Below are 20,349 nucleotides of genomic sequence, written 5' to 3' on the forward strand. Positions count from 1 at the left end.
GACAAATTAACTTTAACAAATTCTACTTTAATGAAGATAAGATACAAGATTAAAGTGGAAATTTCATCTTTAATGACGAAATAAACTGAGATTAAGTGGAAATTTCGAGATTACTTATAGAATAGACCTTTCTTTTCTTCACTGTGTCCCTAATTTTTTTCCTCTATGTAACCCTAATACTCTTCTGTAAGATGCATTTCCCATTCCTTGCTTTTAGTGTTTTTACATCTGCAGTCAACAGCACTATTAAGTTATATAGGATACCATACACAGCTGAGGCATGGTCAGCAATCTGTTTTATTTGCATCTGCAGTTTAGAATCTATTGCCTATGGTCCCACACTTGCTTAATATGCAATATTTTGTTCTGCTAAACTAGAAAGGAATGTAGCAGAATGTAAATAAGGACAGTGAAATTAAAGTCAAAAAATAAAGGGTCAAAATTTGTAAGCAGAAAATGAATTGCACTAAATGACAAAGCCAAAGCACTAAACAAAATTTGTAATTGATAAAGCACAACATAGAATCTTAAACCAGGAGAACTTTGCAAACAAATGCACACACCAACTTAACGAGAATCCACATCTTCAGATAAGCAGGAATTGCATGGCGCTTCCCTTTATATCATAGCAAAAATGATATGTTTTGCACGCTTCCCAATTAATTTCCCTGGAAGTACTGTGGAAAACATTTTGCAAAGTTTTGCCACACATAACAAATAATATGGCATCAGGAAGATATACAAAATGTTTATTAAAAAACACAAATATAAATTCTTATCAAAATTGATTTCTGTGAGCCAAAAGCCCTCATTGGCAACTCCAAAATTAGTCTAAAAATGTGAGTAAAAAATTATGAATTTAAACCATTTAAAACAGCCATGAGCTTCAAGCCTCATTTGGACACAGATATTTTCTTATTTATCAGGCAGTGTAGGGTTTATGATCATCCCAAATCCTACTACAATAGTGTTTGGAGTTATTTCAGACAGGATTCGACTATCTAGTAATAAGCTCATCATAATTTCCTACACTACATTGTCAGTGTATTGACTAATCTTGCTCAAATGAAAGAATCCTAAAGCAGCCCCCATAACTCTTGTGTTAAAATGTGTTTAAATCAGTCATGTTATTCTAACATGTGTTCCTGGCCCCTGCAGATGTTTCTGTTAAACTGATATTTTAATCAATCTGAAGATGTATAACAATTTTACAGTTATTATTACTAATTAATTTACTGTTTGAGGTGTGGGTGGTGTTTTTAGTGTGGTTTATGATATCTCTTTCTGTTGCACACAGAATCGATTATATTTATGACTGGACTTATTCCCCTTTTTTTAGAATGTATGTTTCATTGTTATGATACCTCTTTTATAATACATAATTTTGGATATAAACCAAAAAAAATTTTAAAAAGAGAAGATACATCATGGGTTCGAAGTCAGCCCATTTCAGAGGCACACTCACACGCATACTTCTTTACTTACACGAACCAGCTGAATTATAAAAACTTAAATACCCAGAGGAAGTTACCACAATCATGAGGAGAACAGGCAAACATCATGTATGTAGTGACCAGGCAAAAAAACTAAACTCAACCCATGGGGCTGGTAAGCAGCAAAGAACCAGACAACATTAAAATTATCTTTCATATTCTTGTCTGGTGACCTTCACCCAGCTCTATATGTATAGGTACTATAAGATGCAGGGTTGGAGAGGTGCCCTAATTTTTCAACATAGCTGACTATAGCAAAGAACAAGAAAGCATGCCTGTGCCTTGTTGTATATTAAGACATCACAAGCATACTGAGACATCACTTTTCACGTTTTTCCACCTTATTATTTTTGCAATGTCCTCTTCTTTCCGGTTGATACTTTCTATGGGCAGTGCTTTAAGTTGCACTTTTGTAGCACATTGGCCACAACTGGCAGTCACCACATAATCCAAAGAATAATCACACTTCTACATGTTACAAAGTCAGCAACTCTGCCATGCTGGTTGTTCTCGTTTTTTTATGATGTTTATTAGAGGGTTGCATTTCCAGCCCACCCTGTGTCACTTGGTCTGCTGGAATATGAGATGTGAAACTCAGGTTTGAGTGGAGCAAAAATATTTCACTTAAAAACACTGAGCTTCTGTCTTGCAACTCCAGACAAAGTGAACATGCTGACCACAAGCTAGTGTAACAACATCAATTCTGTTCATTAAAAAAGACATTACAAAATCCATTCTCTTTTTTTAACAGGAGCAATAACAATTTTCAAGTGCAAATACCATCATCAATTCTATGATACATCATAGGAAACATATTAAAAACAAAAAAATACACAAAAACATAAAACAAAATCATTTGATCCTCCTGTCCTAGGATGAAGTTTCTGTTTTACACAAACCATGATCCTGAACACATTAGATTCAACAGAACACTGGTCATGCCTTTGCATACTGCAAGTAGGTCCATCAGGAGACTCTTCTAAGCTGCAGCTAAAGAAAACAGGGAACAGGGGCAGGGTTGCCAAAAATTATCAAGAGAAATTCAGGCAGTGCAGATGCTACACCACGTTAAACTCCTTAAATCAGGGCTGTACAGCTTCCATGAGCAGAAGGAACTCCCATTTGCGTTGTCACCTTGTTTCGCTTCCCCTTCTATGGGATGCCAAGACATCACTCTATCCCAAAAGCTTTACTAATGTAAAAAGAAATGAAAGAGCATAATTCAACATTGTTGGTAGTCATAAACAGTCAAGAGAAACAAACAAAATGTTAGAGTAGGACAGGATCATTGCACGTACAATGAAAAGAAAGAAGACGCAATGTACAAATACCCACACAATGGCTGTCACCACTCTTTGGCAGGGCTGCTCAAATTATTTTTTGTTATGTGCCTGCAAAATGGCAAATCAGCACTTGCTGGCTCTCCACTATCTCGATTCAAAAATTAGATAAGGGGGAGCAGTTTTTTTTTTTCTTAACACACTAAAACTTGTGTGGTCATTTATTAAGTACTCATATAGTGCATTGACATTGCTTTGTAAACTGAAGAAAACTATAGAGAAAAAAACGGGAAAAATAATTCAAAAGGTAGAAAGGGAAAAAAGCTTTTTCTGCTCATATCTTTACTCAGCTCAGCTTTTTGATAATCATACTGTATGTAACTATACCTTCCTGTGGCCTCTGTGCTAAGCCTGAATTCCTGTTGTTATCATTAGTATTGTTATTATGGACTTGATACCCTCAATAATTTTAGTGTGCTTTAGAGCAGGCATGAAATTTGAGTTGCTGATAAACATGTTCTGCAATATTTGTCCCTTTTGCCCAGTAACTGTGAAGATGCTAAATAGTGTGCAAGCTGGACAAATCTGTTGTGCTTGAATTTCCCCTTACACCCGGGTAGCTGCCCAACCGCACTTTGAGTGGCAAAAGATGGTTTAATTCATTGCTACCCAGTTGGGTTACTGGACAAGGAGAGGAAGGACACTGAAAGATCTTTTCACTCCTCTGAAGTGCCAATTCAAATTCTGCCATGCTTCACCTCTACAGCACTTTGAAGTGGCAGATCCCATTTGTCCTGTAATTCGTTACATTATTCAACTTAGACAGTGTCACTTTTAACATCAAATAGTAATAAAAATAATAAAAAAAGAAATATTTAGACATTCTGTGAAACGTCCTTCACGAAATAAAGCGCATCTTGCAGTCTTACCTCCACAAATCTGTTTTAAGCAATGGCATAATTAATGCAAGGGGTGTCCATGAAAGAATTGCTGAAAACACTTCCCATGCTTGAAGTTACTTAAAAAATGACCTCCCTCCAAACCCCATTCCCCAACTCTTCCCTAACTTTGTGCCACTGCCTTTATGCCACAGACAAATAATCCAACTTGCTTTGGCTTGGTTTCAAAGTCACTCTGTAACATCCAAATGCAGTTTTATATACAAAAGGTTGCATAAGTGGGCATGTTGTTAGGAAGACACCCACTCAGGATAGCAGAATAAAAAAAAAAAATTGAAAACAAAATAGGAAACAGTTGGTAAATACTGAAGCAGCAGGCAGGTGTCCATAAGCTCCAACGCTTAGACTTACATGAAGAACAAGTCTTAGGTGAAGAAATGAATCAATTGTTGCAGCTAAAAGCTTAAGGAGTCTGCATAGTGAGTTATGTATAATAAGCTGAAAAAAAGTTAAATTTAAAAATTTTTTTTCCTGTTGTTCTTGGCCATCGTGCAGACGTCCTGGCTCCATGGTTACTTGTAAGGTCTTAGAAAGCTGGACACTTTGGAACTCAGCAGCTTGATGAAGGAGCGTGGCAGCATCTCGTTTGACTCCCGGGTCGTGTATTTGAAGTAGTTCTGTGGGTGGGCCAACACGTCAAACAGCGTTTTGATCAGCTTCTTATCCTGGCCAGAAAAGCACAAGACAGCATTCTTTAGTCGAGCAGGCGGACAAAACTGTAAACAGTCATTTCGTTGTCTGGACGTTGTTTACCTTTTAATATTTTATCTCTTGGTTGTCCGAGTAAAGAATGAGAGGAACTTTCTGTAGGGGAGGTGTTGTTCCCTTTCTCTCTTTCTCCTAGTTATAATGGGCAAATCTGGGCTGAAGATGGCTCAGCAGGCATAATGGCACTGTATTATATGGCCATGTTTGAGTAGCAGCTGGCTACATAGGAGCCCTAGTCATTAAAAGGACATTAGAATCCTTGGCTTAATTGAAATGAAGACCTGACTGACAGTGTTTTTAAACAAGAATTGGTGTTTTTTTGGGATGATTTATGAATATGGAAAGTAACAAAATGAGGGTGAATTTGTGATGCTTCACTTGACACTGTATGTAGATGGACATAATTGCTGAATTCATATTTGATGTTATTATTTTACAATTAGAAACCAAAGCAACTACGGAGCTCTATCAGTACATTCTAAGGCTGTCTGCCCTAAAAGAAATGAATGAGTTTTATAGAAAGCTCCACAAATTTGTTTACAATCCGAATGCAAAAGCAAAGGTGAGATCCAAAAAATCCTCTAAACACAATAAAATGAAACAGATAACTGCCCCCCAACTGCACTAGTTACCCATGAAAAGAGTGTAGTAAAATAAATTAATTCTAAGTCCATATAAGCCTAAATAAGGATAAAAATTATTTTGCTTTAGTATATTAAATAAGACTCATAATATTTCATTTAGTTGTTATTTTGGATTATTTATTTAAAATTTACCTTTTAAGTGAGTAGATTGTGGGACCAACACTATAACTATATTACTGAGCTCATAAGAGGAAAAACTAGCATTAGTTTAAATTAAGCATACAGTAATCCCTCGCTATATCGCGCTTCGACTTTCGCGGCTTCACTCTATCGCAGATTTTATATGAAAGCATAACTAAATATATAACGCTGATTTTTCGCGGGTTCTGCGGGCAATGTGTCTTTTTACTTCCTGTACATGCTTCCTCAGTTGGTTTGCCCAGTTGATTTCATACAAGGGACGCTATTGGCGGATGACTAACCAATCAGAGCACGCAGTTAAGTTCTCCTGACTGAGAAGCTAACCAATCAGAGCACGCAGTTAAGTTCCTGCGTGCTGAATGCAGGGTTAACCAGGAAGTCACGTCTCGCTCATTCAGCATCAACGTGTTTCGCTGTGTAAAGAGTTGTGCTCTTTTGTGTTTATCTTTGTGCAAAGTCAAGCCTTTCATTATGGCTCCAAAACGATCTGCTACTGCTTCAGGGGCCGTGCCCAAGTGCAAACGGAAGATGTTAATGATTGCTGAAAAGGTAAACGTTTTGGATTTATTGAAGACTACGATTCTTTTTATTTAAAAAGTAGGAAAGGAATATAAGATCTACGGCCGCAGTGTCCTTTTAACCAGGGTGCAAAACGAGTTGTAAGTGGATGTAATAAGGCAGTAGTCTGGATGGAATCTGCTTTAGGGATTTGGATTGAAGACTGCCAGAAGAAGAACAACGGCAGTGCTACACAATCGCCTGAAGAGGCTCCTTTGGAAGAGCTGTAACGCTCTCCTTTGTTGTGCAGTAAAATTAAACTCATTGTTATCGGACAAGTCATTGTGTCATTGTTGGTGAGTAACCATAATTAATTTTCTACTTACAGTACTTAGTACATGTACGTACGTTTAATGTCACTGTACACACATTTACTGTATACTATTTTTCTTGCATTGTACGTATTTATTGCTGGTGGCCTGTCTATCGTAATGGCTGTAAAATATGTGATATCGGAGACACTCAATACTTTAAAATAATATTTAGGTTTTACTGTATATAAACAGTGTGTTTATATACATAATTTCAATGAATCTTACCTAATATCTAAGAGAATACAAAGGGATTATGCTGTATAACTCTGCGGGGAATATTTATAAACAGTGTGGGAGAGTTTATAAGGGCTTAAAATATATAAAAATAACCATACAAACATATGGTTTCTACTTCGCGGATTTTCACCTATCGCGGGGGGGGGTCTGGAATGCAACCCCCGCGATCGAGGAGAGATTACTGTATTCACAAAGAAGATTATCAGAAGGCTGGGAGAAGCAAAATACAGACACAAGACTAGTTACTTATAAGGCATCATGCTGTCAGGAGATGATACTGAGTTAGTGAGTGAGAAGCTGCACAAGCTACTTTGAGAAGGTGCTGTGAATGAAGATAAGGTGCAAGGGCCATCGAGAGAGGTAAACATTTAGAAGATATTGTGAGCCAAGGTTGAGACCACTTTAGAAATAGGGGTTGTTAAATCTGTTCCTTTTTTGAACCAGAAGCTAAACAGGCTGATAGGAATAGCAAAGTGTTTTGAAGGAATGCTGCATTCTGGGAAGTGGTTATGCAAATAGATTAAAGAATTCTGTATATGTTTAAGTGCAGATAAATTAACCAGTGTGTACTGTATATGCTTGTAAGAATATGTGAAATAGGGGCTTGAAACTTTGCTATTAACATGTTTCAAAATTTCTTAAAGTAACTTCATGACAAGTAGTAAGACCAAACGAAATTCTCAGGCGCCCGTCCAATATTTGATTGATAGCACTTACTATAAATGGCCTTAAAGCCATGATATAAGTGAAGATACCTCTATTAGCCTGATGCTGATGACACACAGCTTTTGAGACCAGAAGACACATGGCTTTTGAAGAGAGATTTGTGAGACAGAGTGTTTGGCATAAGGGAGAAGTAGCTTTAAAGATGCAATGAAAAATCATGCTCTCAAAGGACAAAAGTATAGAGCCACCTACAAAATGAAAATGCGGCCCAACAGAGAATAGGAGAAAGGTTGTGCAATGGTGTGTACTTTTAAAGAATGCCTTAGCTGGATTAAAAAGGATTCTTCAATTTATATGGACATCTCTCCTGGGTTTACTGATGCAAAGGTTGGCGCACTGATTTGAATCATTTGAGAGTATTTTTTTTCTACTTTTGACTTCTAGTATTTGATGCCTTTTTTTTTTTTTTTGCAAAAATAGGTCAGATTGGGGATCATGCACTAGTACAGCGCGTTGCCGCAACAACCGCGTGACAAAACAGCTCGGGATTCTCGTTAGCAACCCCTTAGGCAGACACACGGTCCAGTCCCACCCTCTGGAAATGACCATTTATCTGCCACAGCCAGGTGTTACATGGGTGTGCCCTTGACCTACAAGTCAGATCACCCTCAGGGAATCATGCCACATGGCTGTAGTGCCATAACTGATGCTCCCTCACAATGCAGGTAATGTGCCTCATTCGGGACTCCATGAACAACTTTTTGTTCTATACAAAGTCAAACCAGTGGTATCCAAGAATTCTCTGAAGAGACACAGTTCCAAAGGAGTCCAGTCTTCATTTCAGGTCACTGGATAGTGTACATGTCTCACAACCATATAGCAAAACAGGAAACACCAGGATTCTAAAGACTTGGACCTTTGTCCTTTTGCAAAGATATCGGGAGTGCAACACACCCCTTTCCAGAGACCTCATGGCCCCCCATACTCTCCCAATCTATCTACTGACTTCAGAGGAAGAGTCACCAGAGATATGAATGTCACTGCCAAGGTAAGTAAACCTCTCAACAAGATCGACACTCTCTCTGCAGACAGACACACTGCTGTTGGCTGTTACTCAAGAGTCCATTAAAGGCCTAGAGCTTGGTTTTTATTCAGGACACTTACAAGCCCAGACACTGAAAACTCCTTGCTCAATCTCTCGAGAACCCCAAATAGAGCCTTCATTGACTCTGCGAAGATTATAGCATCATTGGCAAAGTCAAGATCAGTGAATCTCTCTTCACCAACAGATGCCCCACAGCCACTGGACCCCACAACCCTACTCAACACCCAGTCCATGCAGGCATTGAACAGAGTGGGAGCAAGAACATACCCCTGATGAACCCAAGAATCAACTGGGAAAAACGCAGAGGTTCTGCCTCTACTCTGTACAGCACTCACAGTACCAGTGTACAGGCCAGCCATGATATCCAGCAACTTTGAGAGGATCCTGCAAAGCCTCAGAATGTCCCACAGGGCAACTCAATCAACTGAGTTGAACGCTTTTTAAAAATCGACAAAGGCTGCAAAGAAACTCTGCTGATATCCATGTTTGTGCTCCATTAGAACCCTCAGGTGTAAATCAGACTGCTCTAGTCTTTGATAGGTGAGGAAGTGATCACGGATCCTATTGAGGATGACCTTAGCAAGGACATTACCCGGCACAACTGGTTCGCCACCTGTGCAGTCTCCGTGATATTGGGTGGTTCACAGCTAATTGAAGGATCAGCCTGCACTAGGAAGCTCATGGAGTGGAAGCAATTATTCAGCAATTGTTAAAATCACTATTTTTTATGTGTCTTAATGTAAAGTAAAATATATCCTGATCACAATGTAACAAGCAAAAATAGTAAAACTAGGATTAGGCTAGCCAAACTCCAAATGAAATAGATTGCCAAATGACAAAACAACAGCTTTTGCATCTGTTGCAATACCCATGTAATTAAAGTATGTATTAGATATATTCTTCATCTGGCAACCTACAATGACTGACTACAAGTGTACTGTTGCAAAAGAAAGTGAACTGAAAGAGAAGTAGAAAACAGAGTGACTACTCTCAAGAAACATTCTTTTGGGCACAATTCAATGGTAGCTATACGATCCCACAGTGTATCTGTCATAAATGAAGCAAACAAAAGCTGAACATGGCCCTGGACTAGATGATTTCTGCAGAAAAAATCAGGAAATGACTTAGCAAAAGAGCCTGATGTGTTTTTCATATGACCCTATAGTTCATCTTTCTTTCTGACACTATACAGATTTTCCATCTTATTCAGCACAATGAGATTTAGCAATCCTCACCTTCAAGATTTCTTGATGATTTTCAGAGGCATAAAGCCTGCCATCTCGAACAATGTCCTCCACTAGTTGCTCATAGTCCTCTGTAAAAATTCAATGAATGACATGTCAAGTGTTGCTGTACTACTACATGTTCATAGTACTGTACTTTCCTGCCAAATCTTATTACATCTGACCTTCTTAGAATAAATCTGCTGACCAGACAGAAATTCCCATAGTGAGTCATGGCTGCCCATTTGCTTACCATAACCAGTATACAAGACAAAAATCATCCTTGTCTGCAATCTCCACACCCACAGAGTGGCACTACTGGGGACCAACAGACCTTCTCTCCTAACCTCACTGATACAGACATTTAATATATACATTTGAAGACAACCAAGGGTGAATTTTGCTTAAAACTGTGTGGGAATGAGTAGAAAGCTCACTGGGTGTCACATTTCTATACCAATTCAACAACTCATGATGGCAGCGCTCAGTACTCTTGTTAACCAGATCCAGGAGATAGCAAAGTTCTGAATACAATAAACCTTCCACAGCTGGAAGGTCTCCTAAAAAGATCCCTACTAGACATATAAACATGTTCAGTGTGTGCGGAGAGCAAATTGCATGTGTTAAAAATAAACAATCTGTTGCAATGGAACACCTTTTCTGTAACATCAGATTATACATTGGTATTCAAAAATAAAATATAGCATAAAAGTTAACAATACACTGTCACAGGTGCTATATGCGCTCTCTGTTATTCATTTACGGCGATAGTGTTCGAATTGATGTAAGGTTGAAAGAATTGGCAGCTATATTTCTGAAATTAAAAATTGTAAGATATGCTTTTGAAGTAAATGATATGTCACATCCTATCAAAAGAAAGTGAAAAGTACTGGCATTAAAAGAGTTGATAACGAAGAAGACCCACAAGAGATAACAATTTCAGTACTCAATACACCTAAATCAAGTCACCAACAGAAACATGGAATAGGCTGCACAGTATCCACCTTCTGACTGCATGTCTAAACAAATGACTAAAGTAAGTTAACATTACTGTCTAACTGGAAATGCAAACATGCCATGCCAGAATACAGCCTCAGTGTTTTAACACATAATATCTACTGTACATAGACCACAATGCTTATCTAAACTCTATTTGTTGTTGTTATGCCATACAGTGGTGCAACAGTCAAAATGACATAAAGATATCATATCAGATAGAGGCACTTTTCAAACATGTGGAGCTAAGTAGCTGTAGTGGTCTACGTGTGTGTGTGTATGTCTCTTCTGTCACATTGCTAATTACAATGTACAACTTAATCATTCATCTTCAGTTACCTTGTGCTACTGAGATCCTGAATGGAAAACAGCCATTTTAGCTTTTTATTTTCTCTTTGTGCCAACACTTCTATTTAGTTTCTTTAGCTCTGTCCCTGTAACCCCAGTGGGTTAAAGTGAATAGACTGAAGGTACTGGGAGCATGTGTTTTATGAAGAAACCCTATTGGCATAGTGTTTGCAGTAGTAGATTTCACCATTATTCACTAACTTTTAAATGAGTTGTCCCCAGACATATATTCTCACTTGAGAACCAGATGCAGCCCTGCAAGACTACAACAGCCCTAACTTGATTTGTCCACTATGTAATATGTACAAGTTCGTTACAAAGCTTTACCATCATAAGTGACATAGGGGATCTGGAAACCCCTAGCGCTGTTTGCTTCATTAGATTTAAAGTTGATCCACAGCTTACGGGAACGCGCTGTAAAAGCTATTGGCCTCTCGTAAGTCTGGCATGTCTCATACGTTGTAATTGAAGTTGGAGAGGCTGAGGAGTAAAATAACACGTTATTAAGCAGGGAGTATAATGTACATCAGGCTCCAAAAAGGCACCAGTTACAGTGTTTAAATCATTTGTGTAACTCACAGTTCTTCCTCATGACCAGCACATCACCACATTCATCCTCAGAAGGGAGGAAAATTTCTGGAAGCACAATGAGGATTTTACGTTTAGGTGGTGGGTTGATGTTCCATGTACAATCCACATTGGCAGGATAGTTCCCAGGATAATTGGGAGATTCAATATATCCAGTGTACTCCCCAAGATCACCTCCACATCGCTGATCTGTCCAGATTAAACATGGATAAAGCTGAGGTAAGGAATCCAACTTTGAATGTACACAACAAAAAAAGTGAGTGAAGGATGGATACAAGTCTGAGAGAAAGATTTAACTGATCTCTAAAACAAGATGATTCGGAAGAAGAACTTCAGCTATCAGTAAAAAGACTGCAAAAAATATTTGCTTTCAATGATAATGAGAGGTTTATGCAAAAAGTATTTGCTTTCATAGAGAACGATAATGAAAGATTTATGAGAAATTACGATAAGGCAGATGGTACAAAGACAAAGGACATTGCAAAAAGACAGAAAAATGAACAAATGATATTAAGTGTCCAGTATAAAAATGCAAGAGGACACAGGTCACCGTGGATAAAGGAGTGAAAGGAGAATCTAGGACATTGAGAGAAAATCAGGAGAATTAGAGAAAGAGATAAGCATGAGGATAAATACTGGAGGATAATAAGCTATGAAATACATCTTGTGCCAAAAGGAACACAGCCAGACACTGTACTATGAAAAAAAAGAGGATTTAGAAACTTCTATGAAGGGGGAGTGGGTTGATCTTCTGACAGACAAGAGATTGAAAGAAAAGTAAGAGTGTAGAAAGAAGGACAGTAACTGTGAAAGTATGTGCTTTACAATACCTGAGATATTTTGCCATTTTGCTTACTTTTACATTGAGAAACTGTGGTTGCTCCATCAAAGTCTGTAGTGGTGTTGCCTGGGCAGGAGATGCAGAAGTTTTGTCGGAAGTCTGGTTGATAGGTGCCTAATGGGCATCGAATGCAGCGATGGACTGTTATATTGTAGTAATGTCCAGGTGAACACTGGACTGCAAACATAGAGGATGCATGAGGAAACATACAATAATAAACCTCTTAACTCTTCCCTCTGAAACCCTCAGTTATAACCTACTAACTCTCCCCTCCTAAAACCCCAATTCTTGTATGAAAATGTCACCTTTAGTCTCACAGTCATGGAAAGAGCTGGCAGCTTCTAGCCTGGTGCTCAATCCACCCCCACAAGGGAAGCAAAGTGTTCGACCTGGGTCAGGCTGGTATGTTCCTCGAGGACAAGGCAGGCAAGGCTTAAAGCCATCATGTGAGTGGTAGCCGGCTGGACACTGACCTGCAGTGAAGGTAATATATTTTAGGTGCATGAGAGTACATTTATGATGAGAAAAGGACATCTCATACATAAAGAAAACACAATAGCTTGAAAGTGAGACCTCCATTAAAATAAGAAACCACAGAGTAAATAACAGGTGATAGACACTAGCAACCTGTCAGGTGGCAGGGCACAATCTCATTTACCTGCACAGGAAGAGATATTACGAACACCAACTGGACCATGGCCTTCACTTCCTGGACAAAGGTCACAGGCTAATTGACCCTCACGTTCTTGGAAAGTTCCTGGGGGACAGAGGACACACTTCTCCTGTTCTCCATGATAGTAAGATCCAGGTAAGCATCTAACTGAGAGAGCAACAAAGAGAGGTCTAAAAAGGTTGTCACACAAAAAGAAAAACTAAGATAAGAAGACAAATGACATAAAACTTAAGATTTTACTAATGATTGAAAATATATGGAGTACAAAGGTCACTCCTGTCATGCACAGGAACAGTTAATGACTATTAACTGCTGTATGCTCATTTGCTTGTAGCAATTCTAAATGAGTTTGAGCTACAATGTAATTAGTGTGCTTAACTATAAGTGATGCTAATAAGAGCAAAAATGCTACTAATTTAATATAACATTAACAGTCTTACAACCCTCATACCCTTTCCTTACCACAGCGGCCATGATCTCTTTCACGACCAGGCCCACAAGAGTCCTGATGCTCATGTGCACGTGCAAGTTTCTGTGCTACTTCGTACTCCAGCCCAGCCACGCGAATTAAAAAGCGTTCCTGGTTAATTGATTTTTTCAGGGCCTTGATGAATGCTTTCACCTGTTTTTCCATTCTCTGTCGAAGGCAGTGGAGGTTACAGGTTGCTGTACAAGAGAAAATGTAAAGAGTAAATATAGTACCAGAACCAGTTACAGCCACTGAAAACAGCCTAAATATTATGCACACATTCACTGGCTTTAAATTTCTCTACTATCCATGAACTAAAATCAATTTGCAAAAAAGAAAAATAATTTTAAGTTTGCTTTTAGATTTTCATATTATATTAAATAAACATGTTTAGTCTTATAAAATATAATACTATGACTTCAATGTATACTTAACGGACAGTGTTTATATGTGCAATGATTGAAAACATATGTGGTAAACTGAAGCTGAATTTCTTTACAATAGGGAAAGTGAGACATTTCAAAATGTTCTAAAAATGTTTTGCTTGTATAACGCACGATTATCTGTTCATCCATTATTTTATCTCACAGAAAAATTGCTATTTTTACAAATAATGTGATCTCAAAACAAAAATTACACTCTGGTACACACAGTGCATTTTCTAAATTTGTAAGTCGATATATTCCCATGTGTAATGTTTTTATTTATCAGAAGGACAATTAGCTATTAATCCAGCTGCTAAAAAACAACAAAAACAATTTTGGTACCAGAAAATCGGCACACCTTCAAACAATGTCTCCAAGTGAAAAAAATCAAGCAGGCTTTTGAAAACTTGGGACATCATAGTTACATACTGTACCCACACGCAAATACTGTACATTTTTATTCATTTCTGTAATTGCTTGTCATATTGAGACACATGATGGCAAAAATAACAGCAGAGCAAACTAGACATCTTATTTTCCTAGCAAACAGTCCCCGCAAGTTGACTTTTAGTTTTTCAACCATTCATCAGAAATATATAATTTCTGCAGCCTGAACTGGGAATAATCAAATATATAATTTGACAGAGCCTTCACCCAAAAGTGAGGTTAGACCTTGATTCTGAGGAGGATTCAAGTTCAAGGTACAATGGAATTACAAGTTATAGTGGAAGTGTTAATTGCATATTTGAATAACATGAAACATGTAGCCTCTTATGAGGCTCCACACATTATCTTTGCTACGCCAGTGAACAAAAGAATGGTATGTGCTTCAATATTCTTTTATGGGAATATAATTGGCTTTACATTTGTTTACTTTGAGCATGGCATTTTTGCATTACTTTTTCATGGAGTGGGTCCTTGAATACTTAGTGAGTATAAACATGTCTTATCATGCTCATGTGATGTCCATACATCAGTGTGACAAGATTGTTTTTTTGCCCAAGTGTCAATTTGTGATATTTGTGTAAATATTACAGATATGATTGATTTGAAACACACCTCAAATTATTCCATTGCCATGTTTCCAAACAAAAACTGCTTCCTCTTGGTTCAGAAAAGAAGTGGATCTACACCAGAGTCCCCAAGAACTGCGAAGCACTGATTTCCTTGTCTTATCATATACAGTAAAGTGAGGCCTGCAGACTTTTGAATAAACTTTATTTTCTAACTTTGAACTAATTATTTTGTTTACCACACAAAGCTTGTAAACACAGTTAATTATACAGATGTAAACTGAGCACTCATTTAAAAGATTCATCCTGTGACTTAGCTCTTACTTCATCGCCACCAGGCCTCACTTCTGTCACCCTTGAACAAGATTCTGAAATACTTAAATGTCTCCACCTGGTGCAGCTTCCCTACTCTCATCTATAGAATGCAAGCCATTACTTAATAGGGAGAAATCCATGAAATAAAGGTACTGATCTGTTATCTTAACTGCATCTCACTAAACAGCCAACTGCTCTAGACCTTCGAAACAACAGTCATCAGACATGAAGATAACAACCTCACCCACATAGCTGATATGCAAACATTAGGCCTTTAAACTATACACTCTTCAAAGCCTCCTACATCATAATATCATAAAGTATCTGTATAAATCAAGAGGAAAGGCAAATGCACACTTGGTGAAGTCCTATGCCCAACTTAAACGGATTTAACTTAACCTGCAAATCATGTCAACCCATGGCACCCAAGCATTACCTTGGAATCTCTTATAATACTTACCACAAGAAAACCTAGTATTGACAAGCTTCCACTGTTTTTCCAACACCCATGCATGGACAGATTTTCAAAGACAGGAAGGACTCTGCATTTCTTCTACATGGCTTATCCCTATTAAAGGGATCACTTATAGATGCATACAGTATATCATAGTAATGTTTTTTATGTAAACTTATTTTATTAATTAGCTTTTTTATTGATTCCTCTAAAACTGTTCAGTTTAATACAGAGTCATAGGCATGAGGAGCATATCCAGGAAGCACTGGTTGCAACACGTAAACTCTCACCGAAGTTCACTACTATAGTGCCTGTTGGCGAGAGAGTTCCTCACTGACAAGGACCACAATGCTTTATCATTTGAAATCCCCTAATAAAAGGGGTAAGAACTTAAAAAAAAAGTGTTTTACAAACCGTGGAAATGCCCAGAGTGTCAGTATCTCTAGGATTGCTTTATTTGTCGGGAAATTGACAGCAATGAATCACCTACATATACTCTCCACTTCCAAAAAATACACGGTATCACTTTGCTGTCCTTATTTTATTATCAAAATGTGTTTCAATGGAATTAATGCTCAGGTTATCATATGCAAACTATCTACAACACGCTCTCTAATTAAAAGTGATAGATTAACATTTATTTCTCTTGCCATATAATAATTGGAGAATCAGGTGAATGACCCATCCAAGGGTCTTGTGCACACCTTATCAAGCCAAACGGCATGCCCAGCATACAATACTTCAGCGCCCTTTTCATCGCACCTGTAATTTCTTCTGGTTTGACTTCTGCTTCCAGCTCCAGGGTAATGCGAGAGATCTCCTTATTGGGGGGGTTTCGGGCTCGCCTACCCTTGGCTTTTTTAGAGGAGTCGCACTTGAGGTTCACAAAGGTCACATGGCAGTCACTGCAGGGCACAGCACCACCTGAAAACATATATAATTGTAAAATAACAACAACAACAAATTTCCTACAAGGAAGAGTGTACAGTTTCTTCAGAAAAACTTAACAGGTGTGCATCCCTTTAGTAAGTAGCAAGTGTTCTCACTTGTGGGATAATGGAATTCATCTCTTTAATGTTGAGGTGTTTTTTTAATTCATAAATAGTGTGGCCTACAGCTAAGGTGTTGGACAATAAACCTTAATCCTGCCTGTTCTATACACACTAAATACCCATTGTAAACATGACCAACCTCTCTACCAGCCATGCTTACACTGTATTAAAATTAAGCAGGCAATTGTACTAATCACCATTTGTATGCAAGTTTTCATAGAAGTGTCATCTAAATAAAAACATATAAATAGTGAATATAGATTAAATTCTTTAACACTAGAATTACCAGAGCCTACGAAAAAACTTGTAGATCTGGCCCACCTTAAATCCCATCGCACCTCTCCCTCAGCGTCTTTTGTGCCGATAAAGATAAGCAGCAAGCAGCTTGCTATTGCATCCCCCCACCGCCACAGAACGTGTACAAAGTTCTCCCAGCTCATGCCTTGATTATCTGGGAGTGAAGTGCTGGAGATTTAGTGTGGAAATAATAGGTCGTTATTTGGAACACATGCATTTCATGTGTGTCCCGTTTCTACAATAATCTGTGTAAACACATTGTTTTTCATATTTTAGTAGTAAATGACAAAATGTTGGTATAAACTATATAATGTGTGAACTCTGAAGTCCAAAGATCAAACAAACACTTTCACAAAAGGTTCAAGGATAAGACAACAGCTTCCGTGGCGTTGCGGTAAGATTTGCTTACTTGTAATCTAGAGTCCCCGGTTCGATCCAGACTGCCTCCTATATTTGCCGTTTTCATTATTGAGCTGCTCTTATTGTTAATTTTATACAGTACACACATACATTTGGTTTGTGTCTGTAACAGACGGTGTACATTTATAGTACTTGTAAAAGTTACCTTTTTTTTCACTTTTATTCTCTCAGTCATGATCACGATACATACTACCGCCCTAGGGATCTGACACTATTAGGTTTTATTTGAAACTGGGAATAACTGTAGATGTGAGTGGTGTTTTGAGGCAATGGAACTGGACATTGTCTGATCTGGAGGGATAAAAGCTGACACACAAATGCTGGTGAATCTGTCTTCTTCGTATCTCACCGTCACTTGATTTTTTTTTATTCAATTTTATGGAGCGTTCCTGCTCATGCTGAATTAGTATGCACCTTATGGTCCATGATGTCAAAGCCACGCTGACAAAAAAAAAAAAAACAGAGACATAGGTATATATGATATTTGGAGTTATTCATTTTATGAACTGTATAGTACACTTCAGAAAACATTGTGGCACAGATGCAACATTATTCATATTCATTCGCATAACATCTTGCGGTTGTAACAAGTGACCACATTTTTTTTTTTCCGATCTTGCCAGTCTCAACGTTGCTGTATGGTGCTGTTTCTTTTGTACTCCTGGACATGCAGAGGAGAGAATAGTACAGAGAGGTCAGTTAAGCACTATATGCAATCATCAGATTCAAATGTTAACAGTTTAGTAAATGTAGGAAGGAGACCCCCTGCATGTGTGTGAACTGTTAACAGATTTACCAGCATTTGTGTGTCAGCTTTTATCCCTCCAGATCAGAGAATGTCCAGTTCCATTGCCTCCATTGCCGAAACACCACTAACATGTACAGTTATTCCCAGTTTCAAATAAAAACTAACATTGTCAGAGCCTTAGGGTGGTAGTATGTATCGTGATTTTGACTGAGAGAATAAAAGTGAAAAAAAAGGAAACTTTTACAAGTACTATAAATGTACACCGTCTGTTACAGACACAAACCAAATGTATGTGTGTAGTGTATAATATTAACAATAAGAGCAGCTCACTACTAGAAATGGTAAATATAGGCGGCAGTCAGGATCGAACCGGGGACTCTAGATTACAAGTCAGCAAATCTGTTGTCTTATCCATGAACCTTTTGTGAAAGTGTTTATTTGATCTTTGGACTTCAGTCGTCACACATTATTTAGTTTATGCCAACATTTTGTCATTTACTACTAAAATATGAAAAATGTTTCTTTTTTAACAATGTGTTTACACAGATTATTGTGGAAACAGAACACACATGAAATGCATGTGTTCCAAATAACGATCTATTATTTCCACTCTAAAACTCCAGCACTTCACTCACAGATAATCAAGGCACGAGCTAGGAAACTTTGTGCACGTTCTGTGGCGGTGGGGGGATGGAATAGCAGGTTGCTTGCGTGTTTTTATCAGCACATTTACAGGACAAAAGACACTGAGAAGTGCAATGGGATTTAAGGTGGGCCGGATCTACGAGTTTTTTAGTAGGCTCTGATTATTCCAGTGTTAGATTAAAGTTTATTTATTGGCTTGTTGCAGCTATTTAAAAAATTAAGGAATGAATGAATGAATAAGCACATTGATTCTCCTACTGTGCACATTTACCTGCTCCCAGGAGCTTGCTAGCCTCCTCTTGTCTACTCCGCATTTTTGGGTGTAAGTGACATTTAGCATCTTTCATCTTAAATGAGGCCTTCTGCTTGACTGGTGGAGTAAAAGTCTCTTAACAGCAAAAAAGAATAAGAAAGCTTTTGGTTAACCTTTCATGGTGATTTTCTTTCTGAAATAAAAATTTTATTTTCACCTTTCTTGATGCATAAATACTTTGCCCTTACCTACACAGCTTTGTGGATTGCTGTTATTTTGTTTCTGTGGAATCTTGTTACGCAGGACAGGAATTCCACAACTTACTGTGTAGCTGGTATCAGATTCTAAAATCAAAAGTAAAAGGTTCATAACAATTTTTTTAGATAGGTACCTTGATAGACAGATAATTGGATAGATGGATACTACTTTATTTGCCCCAAGGGGAAATTTATCTTTTCACAGGTGTTAAAAAAACAGGAATTTCATGACACAGAACAACATCACCCTGCAAACATAGACAAGAATTACAAAAACAAACAAATAAATAAAAGTAAAAAACCTTCTGACTTGGCTAATGGTAAGAGAGTAGTCACAGTGAGGCATCATAAAGGTGCATTGCTGTAGGTAATTTTGTGTAATAGAATTGAAGTGCAACATTTTTCATAATGGCCCTCAGTTTTTCAATTTTTCTCCTTAGCTAATTCTTTCAACAGGTTAAGAGTGCATTCTATAACTTGAGCCTGTCTTCATAAAAAGCTTGTTGATTCGGTTGACCTCTCCTGAAGGGATATTACTGGCCACACATCAGCACAGAGAACTGCACTGGCTATCACAGAGATAACAGGAAAACAGTTCACACCAATGGCTTGCGTTGTCAGGCCTGAAATCTGAATTGGAGTTTTACCATGTTTGGCACATGTGTAAAATGACTGCATAAAAGAGAATGGAGAAGAGAAACATTTACTACCCCTTCTCACATGTAAACATTACAGGACTGAGGATAGCTCAAACTTCAATAAATCTCTATATATAGTAAGAGGAGAATAGGCAACCCGGAGCAGTTATAATAGTCCTCTGAATCAAAGTAAGTGTACTTGTGGTTCTGGTTTGCTTTTTCCAAATGTGTGGAAAAATCTTCTGCATTCTATCTTTCTTTTGTTTTAGGACCTTGTCTCCTTTTTCACCTGGATTGCCCCTTCTGGTTGCAGGCGATACTGCAGGTTTTCTTCAAAGTTTTTATACACACAGTGTCCACACTTGCTACCAAAATTATATCTACTGGGTCTGCTGGCAATTACTCAGCTCACCAATGCTGGCAAGACGAACACATAGCCTCTCATATACAGTCTTTTCCTGCTCAGGCACTTGTTATCTTAGCAAGGTTTGGACTAATGGCACCCCTAGTCCAATTCCTGTTACGAACAGTATTACATTTTCAGTCAAGCCTCAGTCACCCATTTTTGGTAGAAAGGATTACTCCAACT

General features: G+C 38.0%; 1 protein-coding gene across 4 annotated transcripts in view; it reads right to left on the bottom strand.

The window, feature by feature from the left end:
* Positions 1-734: 734 nt before the first annotated feature.
* The window catches only part of scube3 (signal peptide, CUB domain, EGF-like 3), a 482,583-nt gene continuing 462,968 nt past the window's right edge, over positions 735-20,349 (bottom strand). For all 4 annotated transcript variants that reach the window (XM_039748670.1, XM_039748668.1, XM_039748669.1 and 1 more), the window contains 11 exons: positions 19,114-19,209; positions 18,884-19,000; positions 16,213-16,374; positions 13,237-13,440; positions 12,760-12,921; positions 12,407-12,574; positions 12,117-12,278; positions 11,252-11,449; positions 11,000-11,152; positions 9,341-9,420; positions 735-4,397 (listed from right to left, as the gene is read on the bottom strand). In XM_039748670.1, coding sequence (XP_039604604.1) covers positions 4,245-4,397; positions 9,341-9,420; positions 11,000-11,152; positions 11,252-11,449; positions 12,117-12,278; positions 12,407-12,574; positions 12,760-12,921; positions 13,237-13,440; positions 16,213-16,374; positions 18,884-19,000; positions 19,114-19,209 — 1,655 coding nt within the window. In that variant the 3' untranslated portion in view covers positions 735-4,244. The remainder of the gene's footprint in view (positions 4,398-9,340; positions 9,421-10,999; positions 11,153-11,251; positions 11,450-12,116; positions 12,279-12,406; positions 12,575-12,759; positions 12,922-13,236; positions 13,441-16,212; positions 16,375-18,883; positions 19,001-19,113; positions 19,210-20,349) is intronic.

Source organism: Polypterus senegalus, chromosome 3, assembly GCF_016835505.1.
Source record: "Polypterus senegalus isolate Bchr_013 chromosome 3, ASM1683550v1, whole genome shotgun sequence".
NCBI classification, from domain to species: domain Eukaryota; kingdom Metazoa; phylum Chordata; class Cladistia; order Polypteriformes; family Polypteridae; genus Polypterus; species Polypterus senegalus.